The sequence below is a fragment of the Rhinopithecus bieti genome, unplaced genomic scaffold, assembly GCF_001698545.2.
Source record: "Rhinopithecus bieti isolate Rb0 unplaced genomic scaffold, ASM169854v2 scaffold_10657, whole genome shotgun sequence".
In the NCBI taxonomy this organism is placed as follows: domain Eukaryota; kingdom Metazoa; phylum Chordata; class Mammalia; order Primates; family Cercopithecidae; genus Rhinopithecus; species Rhinopithecus bieti.
In genome coordinates this window covers 675,033-696,950 of record NW_016806691.1, presented here as the reverse complement: position 1 = coordinate 696,950, position 21,918 = coordinate 675,033, and the positions used below count along the sequence as shown (strand labels likewise).

General features: G+C 41.2%; 1 protein-coding gene across 1 annotated transcript in view; it reads right to left on the bottom strand.

Annotated features, from left to right (window-relative positions):
- The window catches only part of PDCD1LG2 (programmed cell death 1 ligand 2), a 46,334-nt gene extending 29,719 nt beyond the window's left edge, over nucleotides 1–16,615 (bottom strand). The window contains exons 1-2 of the mRNA XM_017877454.1: nucleotides 16,335–16,615; nucleotides 4,604–4,672 (exon numbers count right to left, since the gene is read on the bottom strand). Coding sequence (XP_017732943.1) covers nucleotides 4,604–4,672; nucleotides 16,335–16,581 — 316 coding nt within the window. The 5' untranslated portion in view covers nucleotides 16,582–16,615. The remainder of the gene's footprint in view (nucleotides 1–4,603; nucleotides 4,673–16,334) is intronic.
- Between the last annotated feature and the right edge of the window lie 5,303 nt (nucleotides 16,616–21,918).

Here is a 21,918-nt window from a genome sequence, read left to right as displayed (position 1 = left end):
TTTTTTTTAAAAGAATAAATGTTATGGTATGTAAATTTAAACATACATATGTAAGTACATCCATATATACCTCCTTTAAAAATGATATAAAATGTTTTACCCTAATTTTTCACTTCAAACTTTATTTTATAGATAACATAGTAGAGCATCCAAAGAGCATACAAGTAAGGAAAGAATTAATGATTAATGGTTTGTTTGAGTTTTATTCAGAGGTAACTTTCATCACAGTCTTTAGGAGGCACACACTTTTTTCAAGCATTAATCTAGCAGAAGAAAATGGAAATAATTATAATGTCTACCAATAGGGAACTGGTTAAATAAATTACAGCATGTCCAATAAAATACATAAATCTACGTAAAAATGAGGGATGTCTATATTTACTGATTTGGAAACTATAAAGAACATACATTTATTGAATGCTTACTAAAACTTCTTTTAGTCCTCTTCAGTAATTTCTTCCATGAAAAAATAAAGGGCAGTCTGAGAGTGGTGGCTCACACCTGTGATCTCAGTGCTTTGGGAGACTAGGGCAGGAGAATTGCTTGAGACGAGCAGTTTGAGGCCAGCCTGTGTAACATAGCAAGACCCCATCACTAAAAATATTTTAAAAATTAGCCAGACAGGGTGGTACATGCCTGTTGACCTAGCTACTCAGGAGACTGAGGTAGGAGAATCGCTTGATCCCAGGAGTTAGAAGCTGCGGTGAGCTGTGGTTGGGCCACTGTACTCCAGCATGGATGACAGAGCAAGACACTGTCTTTAAAAAGTTTTGTTTTAATTTAAAAAAGGTAAAAATAAAGAGCATATTGGATAGTGCTATGAAGAGTATTTGCAAAGGAGGTTTATACTGGACTGGGGTAGGTGAAGCATTTCTGGGGAACTGGCAAAGTTCTCCTTCTTAACCTAGGTGGTGGTTACAAAAGTAATCACCTTATAGTAATGTTAAGCTTTATAGTCGTTTTATGTGGTTTTCTCTGTGATATATTTTACCACAGAAAGCTTTAAATAAATTTTCAAAATATATTTAATTAAGTAAAATGAACATCTGTGAACCTACCACCTACCTTAAGAACTAGCACATTACTAATGATGTATATCTACTGCCTGTACCAGAGGTAATTGGCATCCTGAATACTGGGCTTATCAATCTCTTCTTTACTTTTGTGTTTTTTGAGACGGAGTCTCACTCTGTCGCCCAGGCTGGAATGTAGTGGCGCAATCTTGGCTCACCGCCACCTCCGACTCCCTGATTCAAGGGATTCTCCTGCCTCAGCCTCCCAAGTAGCTGGGATTACAGGCATGTGCCACCGTGCCCAGCTAATTGTTGTATTTTTTGTAGAGATGAGGTTTCACCACGCGGGCCAGGATAGTCTTGGTCTCCTGACCTCGTGATCTGCCTGCCTCAGCCTCCCAAAGTGCTGGGATTACAGGCGTGAGCCACCACACCCGGCCTCTTCTTTACTTTTTAAGCTTTATCTTCTATATATAAGGTATGCTTAAGCAATATATTTATTTATGAAAAGGACATTGTGCTATATGTTATCTTCTGGGCTTAATTTTTATTTATTTAGTTTTTTACTCAACATTATGCTCTAAGATTCATAGATGTAATCACATGTTTTTGTAATTTATCTACATGCTGTATAATAAATTTAGTCATATTTTTTGTAATTAATTTTTTGTAATTGATTTATTCACATGCTATGTATTATATATATAATATATATATTCTATAAATATACCATGATTTCTATATCCATTCTCCAGTTGAAGTTCTTCTAGACCTACTCCTAGAATCAAATTCTCCAGGGCATTTCGGTTGTTTTTATTTATTTGTAATGTCTGAGAATACCACCATAAGTGTTTTTTTGTTTGTTTGTTTTTTTAACGGAATCTCATTCTGTCACCCAGGCTGGAGTACAGTGGTGTGATCTTAGCTCACTGTAACCTCTGCCTCCCGGGTTAAAGTGATTTTTCTGCTTCAGCTGAGTAGCTTGGATTACAGGTGGCTGCCACCATGCCCGGCTAATTTTTTTGAATTTTTAGTAGAGAGGGGTTTCACCATGTTGGCCAGGCTGGTCTCAAACTCCTGATCTGAGGTGATCCACCTGCCTCGGCCTCCCAAACTGCTGGGATTATAGGCGTGAGTCACTGTGCCTGGCCAAGTGTTATTTTTAAAATTTAAAAATAGAAAAGAAATGTGCACTGATAAGGTACTAAGCATCATACTGATTCAATTCATGTATCTTCTTTTCTTTTCAATGAAGCATGCAGGTCTGGGGCTGTACAAGGAGCAAGGAAGAAAATGTAATCCTCTGTCTGTCTGGCCAGCCTGATAGCTGTAGCTCCCTCTCAGGCACTGGGTGTTGCAGTCTGATTACTCTCTTATTTTTATATGAGAAATTTCTTGTATTTTTAAAATTATATTTTATTATACAAATAATACCTACTACATGCTTCTTGTAAAAAAAAAAAAACCTGAATATACATAATAGATAAAATCCAGACCTCCTCCCCAGAAGTAAACACTAATTATTTCTCAGATTCTTTAGTTTTTTTGTTGTTTTCTTTTTCAGGTACCCTCCTCTGCAATCAAAACTCTTTAATTAAAGAGACATGAAATGACAAGATTTTTAAAAAAATACCGTGAGGAGAAGGCATTCTAATTTAGGTAGGTATTTAATATTTGTTTGAACTGATGTTATCTGCACAGTGGAAAGCAGAGAAGAATTCCACGTTTGTGAAGAAAGTGAGAAAGTGCTACATTTTTACTTTCCTTTCAGTTAATTCAGCAACACAATTCATTACACGTATTTTTGATTCTGTGAATGTCCAGAATAAACATTCAGTACATATCCATGTTCAGACTTCAGTGCAAAAACCGATTCCAAAGTTGGAAGATTTATGGATTGTCTGCGATTTTTGATTACCATAATCATGGTAGCACAATAGAGTAGAAAGGACATTAGCTTTGTGGAAATCTTGCCTGTGTCACCTGATAACTATATAATCTTGGGGAAATTAAGTACCTTTTCTGAGTTCTAGTTCCCTCACCTGCAAAATGATCATTGTGAAGAATAAATGAACTATACCATATGTAAATTTTCTAGCACAGTATCTGGCATTTAGTGAATTCTCAATCAATGTAAATGCTCTTCCTTTTGCCCATTAGTATACCTAACTGGGAGCTAGTGCCTATCTTCATTGTCTTGTGCTGATTATCTTAGAAGAAAAGATCCTTCCTCTGTAGAAAGAGCCAATGAGGGCTAAAAAATATTGCTCCTTGTCACCCTAGCTCACTCCTTTCCTAAGAAAGAAGGCAAAAAACAAAGACAGAAAACCCAGGATCTCAATGTTTTTAAGGACAAACCCACAGAGGTTACACATTCCCCAAGTTTTTTCCTGAAGCCCCTAGTCCTGCCACAGGATGGGGAACTGCAGTGTCTTTTGGCCCTCATTTCCCATATCATTCTACAGAAACTTGAAGCTGTTTTGTAGCATGGAAGTATTTACCCCGTTTCCTTGTCTCTAAAATTCCTGCCAGGCAGGGTTCCTTGCAAAGAAAACATGAAAAGTTCCTTTAGCTGACCCTGCAGGCAGGAGCAGAGTAGAAGTAAGCAGAATATGTCAGGGTCTTCCTTTGAGGAGGACCCCAAGTGCATGTCTCTTGTACCAGACCAGGCTGGGCAGCTCAAGGAAGTGAGAGGAATGTGACTGAGTAAAGAGTGATCTGGAACCAGTCAGTAGGGAGGAGAAAGCTCTTCGAAAGGTTATCAAGTGCCAAGGGAGCCATTATTTCTCAATCATGAGCAGAAAGATGATTTCCCATGGGGCTGGGGCTACTATCTTGAAAACTTAATCTTCTGTCCCCACCTCTGTCTCACTCTCTTACCTCTTGGTGTTCATCCAAAATAGTACACTCATGGTCCTAACTACACCCTCGAATGGTCTGAACTACCTTCCCCAGGAGAACAACCAACTGTGAAACTGCTTTTCTTCCTGCTCACCCTCATCCTCCAATAGAAGTCCTTTCTTCAAGTTCAAAGGGATAGCCTTAAGGTTCATTGTTCATTTGGGTTTTAGGAAGACTCAGTAAACCACATTAAGGTATGAATGACCAGTGGCTGCTACTGTTGCTTTTCAAAAGAGAAACTCACAAAAACAACTAATAATATGCAGAATGTCTTCAGGACATTATCTTTAGAGTAACGGTGTCCCCTGGCCATTGTCTTCTTACTCTCCCTGCCAGAAAGGAAGGGGACAGCCGCTTGGCATCTCACCTTTAAGGGAACTCAACCCCTGCCCTCTTGTATCAGTTTAGATTTACACGTTCTGAATGATCCTGTCTTCTTGTCATTACCCTCACTGGATAGTGGGGACATATGGAGCAATATTCTCAGTCCTCGTTTCTGTCAGATAGGGACATTGGCATATATAAACCACTTTGGGGACTCTTCTTTTTGTGGTGCTTGGAATAGCCCAGAAATTATATTTCCTCTCAAAGAAAGCCCTCAGCTTGAGGACCACATTCTCATTTTTGGCTTTGGCTAGGGGCCACCACCTGCTCTTCTTTCTTAAGCCTCTCCCTCTGTCCTTTCTTACCTGTTGTCTGGTGAAGCTGCAGTTCCAGGCTCAACATTAGCAGGAGGAAGATCATGTTCTGTATTTGATCTGAAATAGACAATTGAAAGTCTCAGGGCCTTATGAAACTTTGCTGGGTCTTTGGTGCTTTGTTCACTTTTGAAAACAAGGAAACAAATTGTTTGGGGAAGGTGACAGACCGTCGTAGAGTGGAGCTGAGAGGAGAAGTTATAGGTTGATTTCCTGGAGAAGAGAAGATATAAATTAAGAGTAAGACATTCTTTATAAATCCAAATGAGAAGTTCTTTCTTTTTTAATGGCCTTTTCTGAGTATGAACCAGTCCTTGTGAACCACACATATTGGCAGTTACCTGCACATCTCATGAAGTTTTCCAAAGCTTTTTTCAATAGCTGACCCTTAAACCCCAAATTTGTTTGTCAAATGAATAATTGGACACCATCTTCTTTACCTGGACTGGATGTCTGGGAGTCTGACGGTTGAAAATAAGGCTCCATAGAACAGAGCTACATTCTCAAGAAATACTTGCTAGTTGACTGAGCAAAGTAGTCAAGTGCTTTTGAGTGCTGGAATTGAGCTTGCCCATCACTTGAACTACCTCTTACTAAGAGGTTTAGACAGGGAGAGTAGGGAACTGGCTCTGATGAGGGTGGGGGCTGCGCATGCCCCACCTTCGTCCTGCTCTTCCTCCCATGCTTTCTCCTTTGCTCTGAAGCTTTCTTTATCCATGGACTTCTTATGGTTGAGGAAAGGGACAGAGCACACAGCTAATCTGATCATGGTTTTGAGACCAAGGAGGCTTTCCACCTTTTATCAGCCATGGAATCATTTCTTCAAGGGAAATCTGTTGGAGCCACACATCTAAATCAGGTAACGGCAGAGCTGCTCTGAGTGTGATGAAAAGCAGTGGAGGGTTTGGATCAGGAGAATGATAGAACCTCATTTACATCATTAAAAGACAACTCAGCTTTGGTGTAGGCAATAGACTATTGCTGGGAGGGAGAGGTTACTGGCAAGATTCCAAGCGGTGAGATCAGTTAGGAATGTGTTTGCAGAAATGCTGATAGCTTAGAGTAGAGGGGCTAGTGGAGGTGAGAAGTGGTCTGTTGGTGAGTTTATATATTTTTTCTTTGTTTTAAAATTTTATTTTAAAACTTTCAACAGCTTTATTAAAGTATAACTGATATGAGAGAGGGTTATATATGTATATGTGTGTATATATATTTAAAACACAGACTTTTTAAAAATGCACGACTCAGTGGTTTTTAGTATGTTCACAGAGTTGTGCAACGAACACTATTATCCAATTTTGGAACATTTTCATTACCCTAAAAAAGAACCCCTTACCCATTAGCAGAAACTTCCTGTTTCCCCTTCCCTTTCCGTGTGGCCCTTGGCAACCGCTAATCTAGTTTCTGTCTCTATCAGTTGCTTATTCTGGATACTTCATAAAAACAGAATCATACAATATGTGGACTTTTGTGGCTGGCTTTTTTTCACTGAGCATAATGTTGTCAAGGCTTATCTGTGTTGTAGCACATATCAGTACTGCATTCCTTTTTGTGACTAAATAATATTCCATTGTGTGATATACCACATTTTGCTTACCCATTCATCAGTTGATGGTCATTTGGATTGTTTCTGCTTGTTGGCTATTATTAATAATGTTGCTGTGAAAACTCATATATAGTCTTTTTCTATGTATACTTTTAATTATCTTGGGTACATATATAGGAGTAGAATTGCTGAATTAAATGGTAACTCTATATTTAACTTTTTGAAGAAATTGCCGAACTATTTGTCAAATGTATGATTTGGAAATATTTTCTCCCATTCTGCACATTGTCTTTTCAGTTTCTTGATAGAATCCTGTGAAGCATAAATGTTTTAATTTTGATTTTATTTAATTTTAAAACACAAATTGATTTTAAGTAAAAAAAATCCAATTTATCTACTTTTTTCTTTTATTGTTGTGCTTTAGATGTCACATCTAAGAAACCATGGCCTAGTCAAGGTCACAAGATTTACATCTGTATTTTCTGCTAAGATAAACATAAATGGAGCAATTGTACAACTGGATGTCCACATGCAAAAGAACACATTTGGAGCCCTACCATAAACAAAAGTTAAACAAAATGGATCAAAAACCTAAATATAAGAATTTTAGTTCCAAATTTGTTCTATTGATCATGGGCATGCAGTTGTGCCTGTACAATTTGTTGATGAAATTATTCTTTCCTTATTGAACTGTCTTGGCACCCTTGCAAAACATTAATTGATCATATATATAAGGACGTAGTTCTGGACTCTTGATTCTATTTTATTGAACTATATGTCTATCCTATGTCAGTACCACACAGTGTTGATTACTGTAGTTTTGTAGTAAGTTTTGAAATTGGAACGTGTGAGTCCTCCAACTTTGTTAGTCTTTTTCAAGATTTTTTTTTAGGGGGCTATTCTGGCTTCCTTACATTTTCAAATGAATTTTAGGGTCAACTTGCTCATTTCTCAGACAAAGGAAGCTGGAATTTTGGTAGGGATTGCATTGAATCCATAGATCAATTTGGGGGAATACAGCCAGCTAAATAATATTTAGTCTTCCAATTCATGAATACAGTATGTCTTTCCTTTATTTAGGCTTTCTATAGTTTGAAAAAAGATCTGAGGGAACTGCTGACAGGCTGGATATATAGTTTGAAAAAAATAGAGAAATTGGGAAAATTCCTAAGTTTGGGGCTTGAATCACTAGGGCAATGGAGATGCTATTTATTAAAATGAAGAAGTCTGAGGGAGAAGCAAATTATGGAAGGGGAAAAAGAGTTGTTTGGTGTAGATTTGGTTTGAAATGCCTATTAGATATACAAGTGGAGGTGTTTAGTAGGCAGTTGGGGTAGAGATGTAAATTTAGGAGTCATCAATGCAGAAATGTTAAAGATTTAAAGTCATGGACATCTGCATTACATCACATACAGAAAGATAGGAAAGGGAGTGCCCAAGGACTGAGACATGGGATATTCCAACATTTATAGATCTTTGTGAGGAGAGGTCACCAGCAGAGAAGACTGAGAGGAAGGATACAACGGCAAATGGCAGTGTGTATTATCTATGCATTTTATTTTCTGTATTCTGATGCTTTGACACTTGGGGCCTTGCTGACCCTGAAGAGACTGCCCCTCCCAGGGTTAGCCAATTCTAACCTCTAAGAGAGAGTAAACCACTTGCTCATGAGCACACCTTTCAAATGCAAACCAACCCATTCCAGAGCCCATACCGACAACTGCCTCATTTATTGGAGGCTTTCACATTCCCAACACTATGCACCTGCCCTAATCACCGGAGGGCCAAGTACCAGAAGACTAGGGAGAGCCCCTATGCCCCAGAGACTGCTGAAATTATTCATATTAGCTAATCCTAACTCCACTCACCCTGCCTCACACATTTCTTCCTGTTGAAACCACAATAAAGATCTTGCCCACCCCCTACCCGCCTCCCGGCTGACCCTGGTGCTTCCCCATGTGGCCCCTTGTGGCATGGTGTGCTCCCTTCTCTTGGGATCTGTGAGTACAACATACATTTTTCAATGGCAGTTATTTCCTGATATGTTGACCTCACCATACCTAAATAATAATAAAACCTATATTTTAAAACACAGGGCTACAAAGGAGTGATCAGTAGAGCCAAATACTCTTGAGAGTTGCATTTAGCAGTATGGAGGTCATGGATGATCCTAACAAGCACAGTATCAGCGAGTTTTGTACAGATGAAAGCTTGAATAGGTTCAAAAGAGAATGGGTAAAGATGTGGTGACTATATAGGCAACTCTCTCAAGAAGAGTGCTATAGAAAGGAGAAGAGAAATGAGTCAGTAGCTAGAGGGAAATGTAAGGTCCTCAGTGAGCTGTATTCTTGCTTTTGTTTTAGAAAGGGAGATCTTAGTGCTTTCCACAGGGAAATGCTCATGTCATCCCTTAGCTTGACCTGAAGATACCTTTCCTTATCAAAATGCAAATATATCCAAGAAAGGTATCATCTTAAGCTGCACGAACAGGCCTGGCACTTGCCAGCATTCTTATTTTTAGAGCATGAAAGGACAGCAGGTAACAGGTCTAGCAACAGAAAAGACTCCTGGATCACACGCCACTGGCTTTAACTTCCCCTTCTTCCTTGCCCTTCCACAGGGACTTTCCTGGCACACTCTCCTTGAGCAAACTGAGGAACAGACACTGTTATAAAGATACTTTCCAACAAGTAGCTTCCTTTCCTACTAATCCTCCTCTAGGAAAAGTATGGTTTATGAAATGGGTAAGAGCTCAGGCTCTAAAATCAGACACATCTGGGGTTAATCCTGGTTTTACAAATTGTAAGCCTCTAACACCTTGGACAAATTTTGAAAAATCTTTGTGCCTTGTTTTCCTATTATGCTAATAGTAACAACACCCACTTTGAGCTAGAATCTTGGGGGTCATCTTAGACCTCTGCATTTCTCATCTCACAAATATGGTCCATCCCCTACTCCTGCTAATTCTCCCTCCTGGATACTTTTTGCATGATGGCTCTCCTTTCTTCCACCCCACTGCCATCACTTTAATTCAGCTTCTTATCATTTCTTCTCATACCATAGCAGAGCCTTCTTACTGCTATTTTTACCTTTAGTCTTGCCTTCCTCTGCTGCATCCTCCACTTACTGAGGTGAAGGACAAGAACCTTGGAGTCGTCTTGAGTCCTTTCTTTTCTCATTCTACGTCTGATTCATTAACAAACCTTATTGGCCCTTCCTTCAAATATATCCAGAATCTGACCATTTCTCACCAGCTCCACTGCTTCCATATCGGTCAGAGTCATTGTCATCTCTCATAGTGATTTCTGCAGTAGTCTGACAACTGGATTCTGATTCCAATTTTGCCTTCCTGCAGTTGATTCTGCAGCCAGAGTGGTTTTTAAAAAATAAAGGTCAAACCATATCTGCTTAAAACCTTCTGATGGCTCAACATTTCACTCAGTGTAAAACCCAGTTTTTTCAACAGCCAAGACAAGAGGGCCCTCTGTCTTGGACCCCATGCTTTAGAGGACCCCACTGTGCCCATCCTTCTTCCTGAGGGTAAGGTGTTTGCAAGGCTAAGAGGTGTTATCTGGAGCCTTTGACCTACCAACCGCCATCCATTGCAGTCTGTCCTTGAAACACTGGAATTCCCAGTCTGAATGGCCTTAAGCCTGCTTCCAGGCCTGTGTGGCCTCTTCCACAGGTCCAATCCCTAAGGGAGGACCTTGCTGCCAGTGTACATGTGCCTCTACCTGGACACTTTCATTGTTCTTTCTCCTGAGACTGTCTTATATAAAATTGCAAGAGCACTCCAACCCTACCCCAGCATTCCCAACAATCCTCAGTCATCTTTTCTTCCCCAAAGCAGTCATTACCATCTAATATACCATATAGGCTTCTCTCTGTTGCCCAGGCTGGAGTCAGTGGCACAATCATAGCTCACAGTGATGGCAGCACCTGCCCATTTAGAGTAGCTGCAGCAGGGGAGGTGTGGCCAGGGGAGCCAAGAACAGGTGGGAGTCCCACCCCCTAATGAGTTGGCAGGGTGGGAGCCCCATGCTCCCAGGCACCACTGCAGCTGCCCAGCTGTGGCTCTGGACCCAGGTATCTCTGTATTCTCAGGGGCCCAGGAAGTCCCCTGCTCCCACAAACTTGAAGGTGGCTGCTCCCGCTCCCTGGCCTCTCCCCAATCCTGGCGACTGCTACTGGGTGAAGCAAAGTTGTAGACAAGCCTAGGTGCTGTCACAACCCGGCCAGGCATGTGGGTGCTCAGGGTGGTGCTGACACACTAGCCCCCTGCTGCCTCGACCTCTTCCAGATGTTAAGTGCTGACAAGCACAGGAGGGAGGCTGAGCAGGGGCTGAGGGTGGCTCAGGGCAGGCCTGCAGGCACCCCTTGGCACGAACAGCCTGGGCGTCATGGACAGTATGTTGATGGCAAGAGGCAGACAGGTTCCTTGGCAGAAAGGGGTTAGGTCCCTGGTGAAACCCAACCTTCAAGCCAGGGATGGCCCAAAGCCTGGGGGCCAGGTTGCCAAATGTGGGTGGAGTCCACAGCCTGTGGTAAGAACTTACAGTGCTTTTTCTGGGCCCTTCCATGGCTGCCCATGGGCCAATCAGCACATGCTTCCTCCCTTCTGAGCCTGTAAAAACCCTGGACTCGGCCGGGTGCAGTGGTTCATGCCTATAATCCCAGCACTTTGGGAAGCTGAGGCCAGCGAATCACGAAGTCAGGAGTTTGAGACTAGCCCTGGCCAACATGGCAAAACCCCGTCTCTACTAAAATTACAAAAAATTAGCTGAGTGTGGTGGCGGGCGCCTGTAATCACAGCTACTTGGGAGGCTGAGGCACGAGAATCGCTTGAATCCAGGAGGCAGTGGTTGCAGTGAGCTGAGATCGCACCACTGCACTTCAGCCCTGGTGACAGAGTGAGACTCCATCTCAAAAAAACAAAACAAACAAAAAAACCTGGACTCAGCCAGACTTGAACAGACACTGGGACTACCAGCTATGGGAAGGAGCTGCTTACTTCAGGTCTCCTCTCTCTCTCTCTCTCTCTCTCTCTCTCCCTCCCTCCCGCTCTGATGGAGTCTTGCTATCTCACCCAGGCTGGAGTGCAGCGGTGTGATCACAGCTAACTGCAACCTCACCTTCTGGGTTCAAGTGATTCTCCTGCCTCAGTCTCCTGAGTAACTGGGACAACAGGCATGCACAACTGTGCCTGGCTAATTTTTCGTATTTTTAGTAGAGAGAGGGTTTCACTGTCTTGGCCAAGCTGGTCTCAAACTCCTGACCTTGTGATCTACCCGCCTCGGCCTCTCAAAGTGCTGGGATTACAGGTGTGAGTCACCTTGCCTGGCTCGGGTCTCCTCAACTCTCTGGGATGACCTGCCTGTGGTAAGGAGCTATCCATTGTGGGTCTCCTCTCTGCTGAGAGCTGAACACTCGTTGGGACCACCTGCCACTTTGGGTCTCCTGAAAGCTCCTGAAAGTTGTTCTGTCACTCAATGAAGCTCCTCTCTGCCTTGCTCACCCTCCAGTTGTCCGCATACCTCATTTTTTCTGGACAAGGGACAAGAACTCAGGACCTGCCGAATGGTGGACTGAAAGAGCTGTAACACCAACACTTCTTTAGCTGAATGAGCATTGTGCTGACTTTCTCCAGGAAACAAAATGAACATGTTCAAACAACCATGCCACCTCTTTAGTCTCCCCTTTTAAAATTCACTTGTGTTTTGTAAATACATTTCTTGATGTCTATTCCTATGTGGCTGTCCATTTTCATCTTAATAGTATTGGGCGGAGTTAGAAACTAGAAATCAACAAGTTCTCTAATATCTGGGTCTCTTGACCAAACCATAGGTAGTGAACAGAAATGCTTGTGGGAACTTGGACAAGGTATGTAAAAAATACTTTGCAAGTGGTAAACATTCTTCACATTCATTGTCGTTATCACTTATAAGGGTGGTAATCTTTGGTCTAAAAATCCCATGAATTCCTATATGACCACTCCTCTCACTGACTTCAATAAGATCTCACCTGGTAAAAATCTACCCATTTTTTAAGACTCACTCAGGGCCACTTCCTTCAAAAATCCTCCCCTGAGCTTCCCAAGCAAATGTCTGCAGAACTATTGTGCCTCTCAGGATATTTCTTGTCTGCTTTGTATTTATCAGTTCATACTCAATTTTGATCTTATTTTGTCTTTTTTTTTTCTTTAGAGACTAGGTCTCACTCATTGCCCAGCCTGGAGTGTAGTGGCTATTTACAGGTGTGATCATAGAGCACTGCAGCCTCAAATTCCTGGCCTCAAGCAAACTCTGGCTTCAAGTGATCCTCCTGCCCCAGCCTCCCAAGTAGCTGGGACTATAGTTGTGGGCTACCTTGCCCAGCTTATTCTGCTTATTTCTACATAAAAGTATCGATTTACACAATTGCATTAGGAAGTTGTATTTCCAGAGAAATCAAGGAAACATCTGTAAATTCTGGGGATAAGTTTGTAAACAGAAAAATGAGGAAATTTTTTTCAAGCAAAATTTGCAAGAGGATCAAAAATGATGGTAGGTTCTAGCAGTTTCACTTCTTGGTTGCTATAGGCCTAGTTTCTTGCCGTTTCTACTGTCTGTGGAGATCTATTCCAAATTGATAGATGAAATACAAATAATTGTGGTGCTGAAGCTTTAATTATCTTTCTTTTATTCAGAACATTTACTTGGTATTTACTATGTGCCAAGCTCTAGTATACAAAGGTGAATAAGACACAGCCAGTGCTTTTATGGAATTCTCTGGTCTGTGCAATAAGTGAGGCATAGACATTCTATGAAAATATCTCAAGAATCCTAGCAAATCATTCCTTTGTGTAGTAATAACCAGCCTAAAGGATCATGTTTGTAAAATACTTCATTATTTGCTAAATACTGACAGTCTTATCCCATTTGCCTCTTCCCTCTCCCAGTGTCTAGTAGAGCCCTGACTATCCATAAAGACCTAGATAAATACATACCCAATTGATCTGAAATACCTGAACTAACCACTGTTTTGAAGCCAAGTGTCTAAGACAGTAATTGTAATTAGCAATGTCTGAACATAATCTGAATTTGAATGCCTTTGGGCAAGTTATGCAGAGTTTGCCCCAGGTCCTACCATTCTCCATTGTATTAGACCTAGCTGGATTCACTTATTTTTGTTGCCTGCCAAACCCAGTGGGTATTTGAGTTTTGGGGGGATCTTAGAGCCAGTACTCTGCTTTCATAGGTATATGAGTAATTATTTGATCTCTAAACCATTTGTGTCATGGATAGACTACCAGTAGCCTTAAGATGCTATTCTACTGAATTTAATGGAGCACTTCAGTTCAAATTAAATCTCAATTTTTTAAGCAATAAACAACGAGTTCCCACTTTTTATAAGCCTTTATATTAGAAAGTTGTGAGAATTCATAGAAGAATTCACCATTGGAGAATTCCTAGAGGGTTTCCTCTAAGAAAGGGCCCTTACCCTTAAAGACATTGTACAATAATTGGAAGGTTAAAACTCTCATACATGAAAAATAGTAAAACTGATATAAAACAAGGGATAAAATTGCAAAAGCCCTAGAAGTTGAGTAGAGGAAGGGAGACTTCCCAGAGGGGTAGGATTTGAACTGGGCCTTTGAAGCACTGGTAGGATTTGGGGTTGAAGCTATTCTAAAGGGCACTGCATAGCTGACTCAGAAGCAGTCTCAGAGGTGCAAATGCACAGGCATGTTGAGTGGACAATGAACAGAGTAATTTGGCTGGACACTTAGGTTGAGAATGTCAAGGGCTTAATGTCAGGCAGAGCTGCCAATGGGTAGATGGTGGCAGTCACTCAAAAAACAGAGTGACAATACCAAAGGAGTATCTGAAAAAGATTAAATCTAATTTTTTTTTCAGTATAGAATTGAGGGTGGATGGAATTGGCAGACAGCCACTCAATTAGGGAGTCACTGTATTCATCTAGATGTTTGGTAACAAGGCCCTAACTTCAGGTCAGAAAAAGGAAGCAAGGAAGAGAAAGAAGAAATATATAAGACAATTGCAAAACAATTCACTACTGATCAGCCATGCACAAGAGACAAAGAGAAAAGCAACAAGATTGACTGTGGTTTTAAGGCCAGACCAGCAAGACAGTATTGGAGCCATGGGGGAGCAAGGGGTGGCAGGGAGAAATAGAAGATCGGGAGCTGATTTTAGAGGGAAGACAGTAAGTTTAGTTTTAGTCTAGGCAAGGCATAAGTGTTCCAAAAAATTACAGGTCCAGAGTTTGGTACAAAATTTAGGGCTAAAGATAAAGAAGTTATTTCTATTATGGAAATGTTAGTTGATATTGAGGAATGAATGAACCATCTGATGGGGAGAATATAAAAAGAAAGAAAGATTATAAAGAAAAGATCTGAACTCAAGAATGTCCCAAAATTTGGAGAGCATGAACAGAGGACCAGTGAAGAAGGCAGAGACAAGGTGGTCAGAAGAGTATCTGAAGCTCCCCCAGAGCAGTACTTCTGAGGCAATGCAGGAAAGTCCCTCAAAGCAGGGGCAGTTCATCATAGGGAGCTGTGAAGACTAAGAACTGGAAGTCAGCCCACAGGTGTGTTAGGAACAGCTGGAAGGCATCAGAGGTACTGGGGCTAGATAACCTTTCAGATGCCTTTGTCTATCCTGGACTTCTGTGGATTGATTTGAAGGTTATCAAGCCCAGCTACTGTGGAGCAGGGTGTGGCATGAGAAGGTGATACTGCAGTTGCCCCTTTGCAGAGTAACCCAAGTATGCAACAATTAAGACATATGACACATTTGGACATTAGTATGTGGAATTGAAATGACACACAACAATCTGTTGGTTGCTGTCCAATGTATTGTAAAGCAAATATACTCTGAAGCATGACCCATAATACTATCTCTACCATCCCCTTTTTCAAATCAACCTCAAACTTCCCCCTGTCCATTACACAAACATTTCATTTCTAGTGATTCTCCTGACATTTCATCAAATAAATCCATTCAACAATTCGGCAAGCACCCAATAAGCACCTATGTGTATTGCCAGGCACTGCACTAGCAACTTGGGACTCAGAGAACCTTAAAGGTGTGCTTCTTGCCTGTGAGGAGCTCTAGTTCAATGGAAAAGCTCACAAACAGGAGAAATCTGGGGAGAAGATACCCTGAAGCAGCAGACAACAAAGAGCCTGCTGATGGGGAGAGCTCAAGTAACGAAGGCACATAGATCAGGTTCCAGTGGCAAGAGCAGCAGGAGCAGGATTGTTCATCCACTCACAGAATCTTAGGCTTGGAAAGGAGCTTGGAGGACATCCAGGCCAACTCCGTATTTGACTCTGATACAACTGTCTCATTACTGCTCACACTGAATATTTTTACTCTGCATTTTGTCAGTTTAGGTCTCTCACTCCCTGCCCCTCAGAGCCATAGTATTTTAGGGTTAAAAGTCCTGATTAGTCGGTAATCTCACTCAAGCTTAGCCTCTCCACCTCCATCCCCTCCACATGAACCCACTGTCATTGTTCTTCTACTCAGTGCACCCAGGTGCTGAGCAATCAGTAGCAATTATTGCAGTTCTCTTTAATTTTTCTACCTTTTCTCTGATCATTTTATATGGAAAAAATAAGCCTTTCCATAGTCCCCAAATCATGCTTTTGTTCAATAATGATTACCTCTATAAGTTATTAAGATAATAGTTTTGGGTTTTTTTGTTTTTGTTCCCCGCCCCACCCCGCACCAACAGCTGACTCTTAGACATAGCTTGTAAACAAAGACCAGCCTGGAGTGATCACTGTCTGCTAAATGGATAATCACAAACAGATGTCAGTCATAGGAAAACAGATTTTTAAGTTCTTCACCATTAAGCCTCTGAAAACTCTAAGCTGAGAGACAGTCTTAAGAATAGTTAAATTATTTACAGTGCACCTATTTGATGCAGAAAATATCTCACCTTATAAAAGTGAGCAACAAGAATAATATGCATAGGGACAAGTGAGAGAAATCTGGGGGCAGGAGGACATTAGCTTATTTGTGCCCCTCAGCACAATTTCTGAGGCAGAATGTCTCTTGCCTCAAATGGTGTGGAGAGAAGGTAGGCCACCCTTTCCCCACCCTGGCAGCCTCATCATGGTCCACAACATAAACAGTATGAGAGTATCTCAACCCACTCGTTACTCACATGAGGACTTGTCGCAGCTCCACAGGTAAAGATGCAAAAGAAAACAACAAAAAACAGTTGCTGTTTCCGTTAGATTTCCTTGTAGTAGCCACCAAAATGAACAACCAAAAGGAAAAACAAAATCATCAACATGCAGTAGCTCCCAACCCAGGATTCTTTCTAGCTGGGACATATGAGGATGGGTGACAAAAAAGCACTCAGAATTTGGCGTTAAGATATATTCACTGAGAGAAGAAAAATTGTCCATTCAGTTTAAAGTTTACCATAACATGAGAGTGAGTCAAACCAGAACTAGTCCTGAGGAACTGACGAAAGCCTGGCTTATTTGGAAAGTTTTGGTTTTGCTTTTAGCAGTTTGTCTTGAATGGGATTGCATTTCTGATTTGGCTCTCGGCTTAGCTATGGTTGGTGTTTAGCAATACTAGTGATTTTTGTAAGTTCATGTGGGATCCTGAAACTTTGCTGAAGTTTATCAGCTGAAGGAGCTTTTGGGCTGAGACTATGGGATTTTCTAGATGTAAAATTATGTCATCTGCAAACATGGGTAGTTTGACTTCTTCTCTTCCTTCTTGGATGCCTTTTCTTTCTTTCTCTTGCCTGATTGCTCTGGCCAGGACTTCCGATAGTACGTTGAATGGGAGTGGTGAGAGAGGGCAGCCTTGTCTTGTACCGGTTTTCAAGGGGCATGCTTCCAGCTTTTGCCCCTTCAGTGAGATGTTGGCCGTGGGTTCATCATAGATGGCTCTTACTATTTTGAGGTATGTTCCTTCAATACATAGTTTTTTGGGAGTTTTTTTTTTTAACATCCCTTGAGAGTTTTTAGCACCCTTTAATTCCCTCTCTTTCCCCTGTTCCTAAATGTGCTCCAGCTTCCCAGTGTCCCTGGAGCACATTTAGGAATAGGGGAAAGGGACAGAATGAAGAATATCAGCATGTCTTAGTGCTGTGCCAGGAAATTTACTCATTTCCTAGGGCTTCTGTAACACATGACCTCAAGTCCTTGGCACTCCTGACTTATAGTTGCATCACTCCAATCTCTGCCTCCATATTCAAATAACATTCTTTTCTGTGTGTATCTCTATGTTCCTCTCCTCTTATGAGGATACCATCCGTTGGATTAGTGCCCACCCTAATGCAGTATGACCTCATTTAGACTACATCTGCATAGACCCTATTTCCAAATAAAGTCACATTCTGAGGTCCTCAGTAGACACGAATTTGGGGGGAACATTATTCAGCCAACCTCAGTTCATTTCATAGTGCCTCATTTCATTCTCAGTGCAATATGTGGTTTAGAGTTAGACCCATTTTACACATGAGAAAACAGGACCAAGATCAAGCAAAGTTGCCTTAGTTGCATGGCTGAATTTGAACTCTGACCTCAGTGGCCCCACTATACCCTGAGGCTTGTGATTGGTGAGATTAAAACCACATGGCAAGAAAAGGCCAACTTGAATATAGGCCTGAATGATCAATCCTTCTCCTGCTGCCTTCCGCCCTTTTCCTTGTGCTTGTAGGAGTAGGATGAGCAGAGATGTGGGGCTGAACACTCAGAGGATTTTTTTAAGAAAACATCTCTCCTTGCCTGGGCTTAGAGCCTTCCCTGCCTCCTTGTTTCTTCTGCAAAAGCAAGGCTCTCCTTTCTTCCTCCTTGTCCTGTATCCTCTTTTCGCTCCATCCCTTGAACAAGAAGTACTTTAAGAAGTACTACAAAGCTGTGTAGTACCTATAAATGGGAGTGGCTGCCTAGACTGCAAGAGTTGGGACTGTGACTGTGGGACCCATGCTTCCTCTGGGGATCTGCTTCTACACCTATGGCTCCAGGCTTGTGGTTTCCTTAGGAGTTGCCATTCTCTTACCTCACCCACGGTTCCTGGCCACAGTGACTGACTGAGGAATGGACATATGTCCCTTGTGTGGCTTTGAGTTTTAGTATCTATGGAAACCACACCACACCTGCCAGAGTTCCTGTCCTTCTTTAGGAGTGAGGTGCACTCACCACAATTTCCTTTCCACTCTCTTGGGTAGCCTTTCTCCAGACTTGGCCTGCCTCTCCTCTTCACACTTTCCTTTGGGCAGTTCGGCTCTGTTTCTCCACAGTTTAGGGCATCCTGAAGCAAAGGAAGGCCCAGGTATTTTCACAACAAGGCCAAATAAAACTCAAGCTAGTATCTCAGCACATTAGCCTGCCTCATAAATCTGTATGTCTAGAGAAAATAATGGAGGGACACAAACCAAAGTGTTAATAAAGGCATTTCTGGGTGGAGGACTTGCAGGTAACTTTTTTGGTTTTTTGTTAAACTTTTATTTTACATAGGTAAACTCATGTCATGGAGGTTTGTCATACAGATTATTTTGTCACCTAGATACTAAGCCTAGAACCCAGTAATTTTTTTTTCTTTTTCTTTTTTTTGCTCTTCTCCCTCCTCCCCGGGGCCTCCACCCTCGGATAGGCTCCAGTGTGTGTTGTTCCCCTCTTTGTGTCCATGTGTTCTTATCACTTAGCTCCCACTTATCTGTGAAAACATGCAGTATTTGGTTTTCTGTTCCTGCGTTAATTTGCTAAGGATAATGGCTTCCAGCTCCATCCAAGTTCCTGCAAAGGATATGCTCTTTTTTATAGCTGTATAGTATTCCATGGTGTATTTGTACCACATTTTCTTTATCTAATCTGTCATTGATGGGCATTTAGGTAGATTCCATGTCTTTGCTATTGTGACTAGTGCTATGATGAACATGTGTGTGCATGTTTCTTTGTGATAGAATGATTTACATTCCTTTGGGTATATACCCAGTAACGGGATGCTAGATTGAATGGTAGTTCTGTTTTTAGCTCTTTGAGGAATTGCCACACTGCCTCCACAGTGGTTGAACTAATTTACACTCTACCAATAGTGTATAAGCATTCCCTTTTCTCCACAACCTTGTCAGCATGGTATTTGTTAACTTTTTTTTTTTTTTGAGATGGAGTCTCACTCTGTCACCCAGGCTAGAGTGCAGTGGTGCTATCTCAGCTCACTGCAAGCTCCACCTCCTGGGTTCATGCTATTCTCCTGCTTCCGCCTCCCTAGTAGCTGGGACTATAGGTGCCTGCCACCATGCCTGGTGAATTTTTTTGTATTTTTAGTAGAGATGGGGTTTCACCATGTTAGCCTGGATGGTCTGGATCTCCTGACCTTGTGATTCACCTGGCCTTGGCCTCCCAAAGTGCTGGGATTACAGGTGTGAGCCACCACGCCTGGCCAACTTATTAACTTTTTAATAATAGCCATTCTGACTAGTGTGAGATGAACTCTCACTGTGATTTTGATTTGCATTTCTTTAACGATCAGTAATACTGAGCTTTTTATATGCTTGTTTGCCACGTGTATGTCTTCTTTTGAAAAACGCCTGTTCATGTCCTTTGCTTACTTTTTAATTGGGTTGTTTTTTTCTTGTAAATTTGTTTAAGTTCCTTATAGATACTGGATATTAGACCTTTGTCAGATGCATAGTTTGCAAAAGTTTTCTCCCATTCTGTAGATTGTGTGTTTACTTTGTCGATAGTTTCTGTTGCTGCATAGAAGCTCTTTAGTTTAATTAGATCCCATTTGTCATTTTTTGCTTTTGTTGTAATTGCTTTTGGTGTCTTTGTCATGATATCTTCACTCACTTGTATGTCCAGAATGGTATTGCCTATGTTGTCTTCCAGGGATTTTTTTATAGTTTTAGGTTTTACATTTAAGTTATTAATCCATCTTGAGTTGATTTTTGTATCTGGTATAAGGAAGGAGTCTAGTTTCCATCTTCTGTATATGGCTAGCCAGTTATCCCAGCACCCGTTATTGAGTAGGAAGTCCTTTCTCCATAGCTTGTTTTTGTCAACTTTGTCAAAGATCAGATAGTTGTAGGTGTGCAGCCTTATTTCTAGGTTCTCTATTCTGTTCCATTGGTCTATGTGTCTGTTTTTGTACCAGAACCATGGTGTTTTGGTTACTGTACCCCTGTAGTATAGTCTGGCTTTGTTATTTTTGCTTTGATTGCCTTGGCTATTTGGGCTCTTTGTTGGTTCCATATAAATTTTAAAATATTTGTTTCTAGTTCAGTGAAGAACATCACTGGTAGTTTGGTAGAAACAGCATTGAATCTATAAATTGCTTTGGGCAGTATGGTTGTTTTAATGATATTGATTCTTCCTATCCATGAGCATGGAATGTTTTCCCATTTGTTTGTGTAATGTCTAATTTCTTTGAGCAGTATTTTGTAATTCTCATTGTAGAGCTCTTTCACCTCCCTGTTTAGCTGTGTTCGTAGGTATTTTGTCTTTTTTTGTGGAAATTGCAAATGGAAATGTTTTCCTGGTTTGGCTCTCAGCTTGGCCGTTGCTGGTATATAGGAATGCTTGTGATTTTTGTACATTTATTTTGTATCCTGGAACTTTGCTGAAGTTGTTTATCAGCTTAAGGAGCATTTGGGCTGAGACTTGGGGGTTTTCTAGATATAGAATCATGTCATCTGCAAAGAGGGATAGTTTAACTTCCCCTCTTCCTATTTGGATGCCTTTTCTTTCTTTTTCTTGCCTGATTGCTCTGGCCAGGACTTCCAATACTGTGTTGAATAGGAGTGGTGAGAGAGGGCATTTTTGTCTTGTGCTGGTTTTCAAGGGGAATGCTTCCAGCCTTTGTCTATTCAATATGATGTTCGCCGTGAGTTTGTCATAGTTGGCTCTTATTTTGAGGAATGTTCTTTCAATACCTAGTTTGTTGAGCATTTTTAACATAAAGAAATGTTGGATTTTATAAAAAGCCTTTCTACATCTATTGAGATAATCATGTGGTTTTTGTCTTTAGTCCTGTTTATGTAATTAATCACATTTATTGATTTGGCTATGTTGAGCCAACCTTGCCTCCTGGGGATAAAGCCTACTAGATCATGGTGGATTAGCTTTTCGATGTGCTGCTGGGTTCAGTGTGTTAGTAGTTTGTTAAGGATTCTTGCATCAATGTTCATCAAGGATATTGGCCTGAAGTTTTTTGTTGTTGTTGTGTCTCTTCCAGGTTTTGGTATCAGGATTATGCTGGCCTCATAGACCTGGGGAGGAGCCCCTTCTCCTCAATTTTTTTGGAATAATTTCTCTAGGAATGGTATCAGCTCTTCTTTGTACATCTGGTAGAATTTGACTGCAAATCCATCAGTCTGACTTGATGATCTGTCTAATATTGTCAGTGGGGTGTTGAAGTCTCCCCCTATTGTTGTATGGGAGTCTGAGTGTCTTTGAAGGTCTCTAAGACCTTGCTTTATGAATCTGAGTGCTCCTGTGTTGGGTGCATGTATATTTAGGATAGTTATATCTTCTTGTTGAACTCTTTATCATTATGTAATGCCCTTCTTGGTCTTTTTTGGTCTTTGTTGGTTTAAAGTCTGTTTTGTCTGAAATTAGGATTGCAACCCCTGCTTTTTTCTGTTTTCTATTTTCTTGGTAGATATTTTTCCATCCCTTTATTTTGAGCCTATGTGTGTTACTGCGTGTGATATGAGTCCCTTGAAGACAGTATGCCATTGGGTCTTGCTTTTTTATCCAGCTTGCCACTCTGTGCCTTTTAAT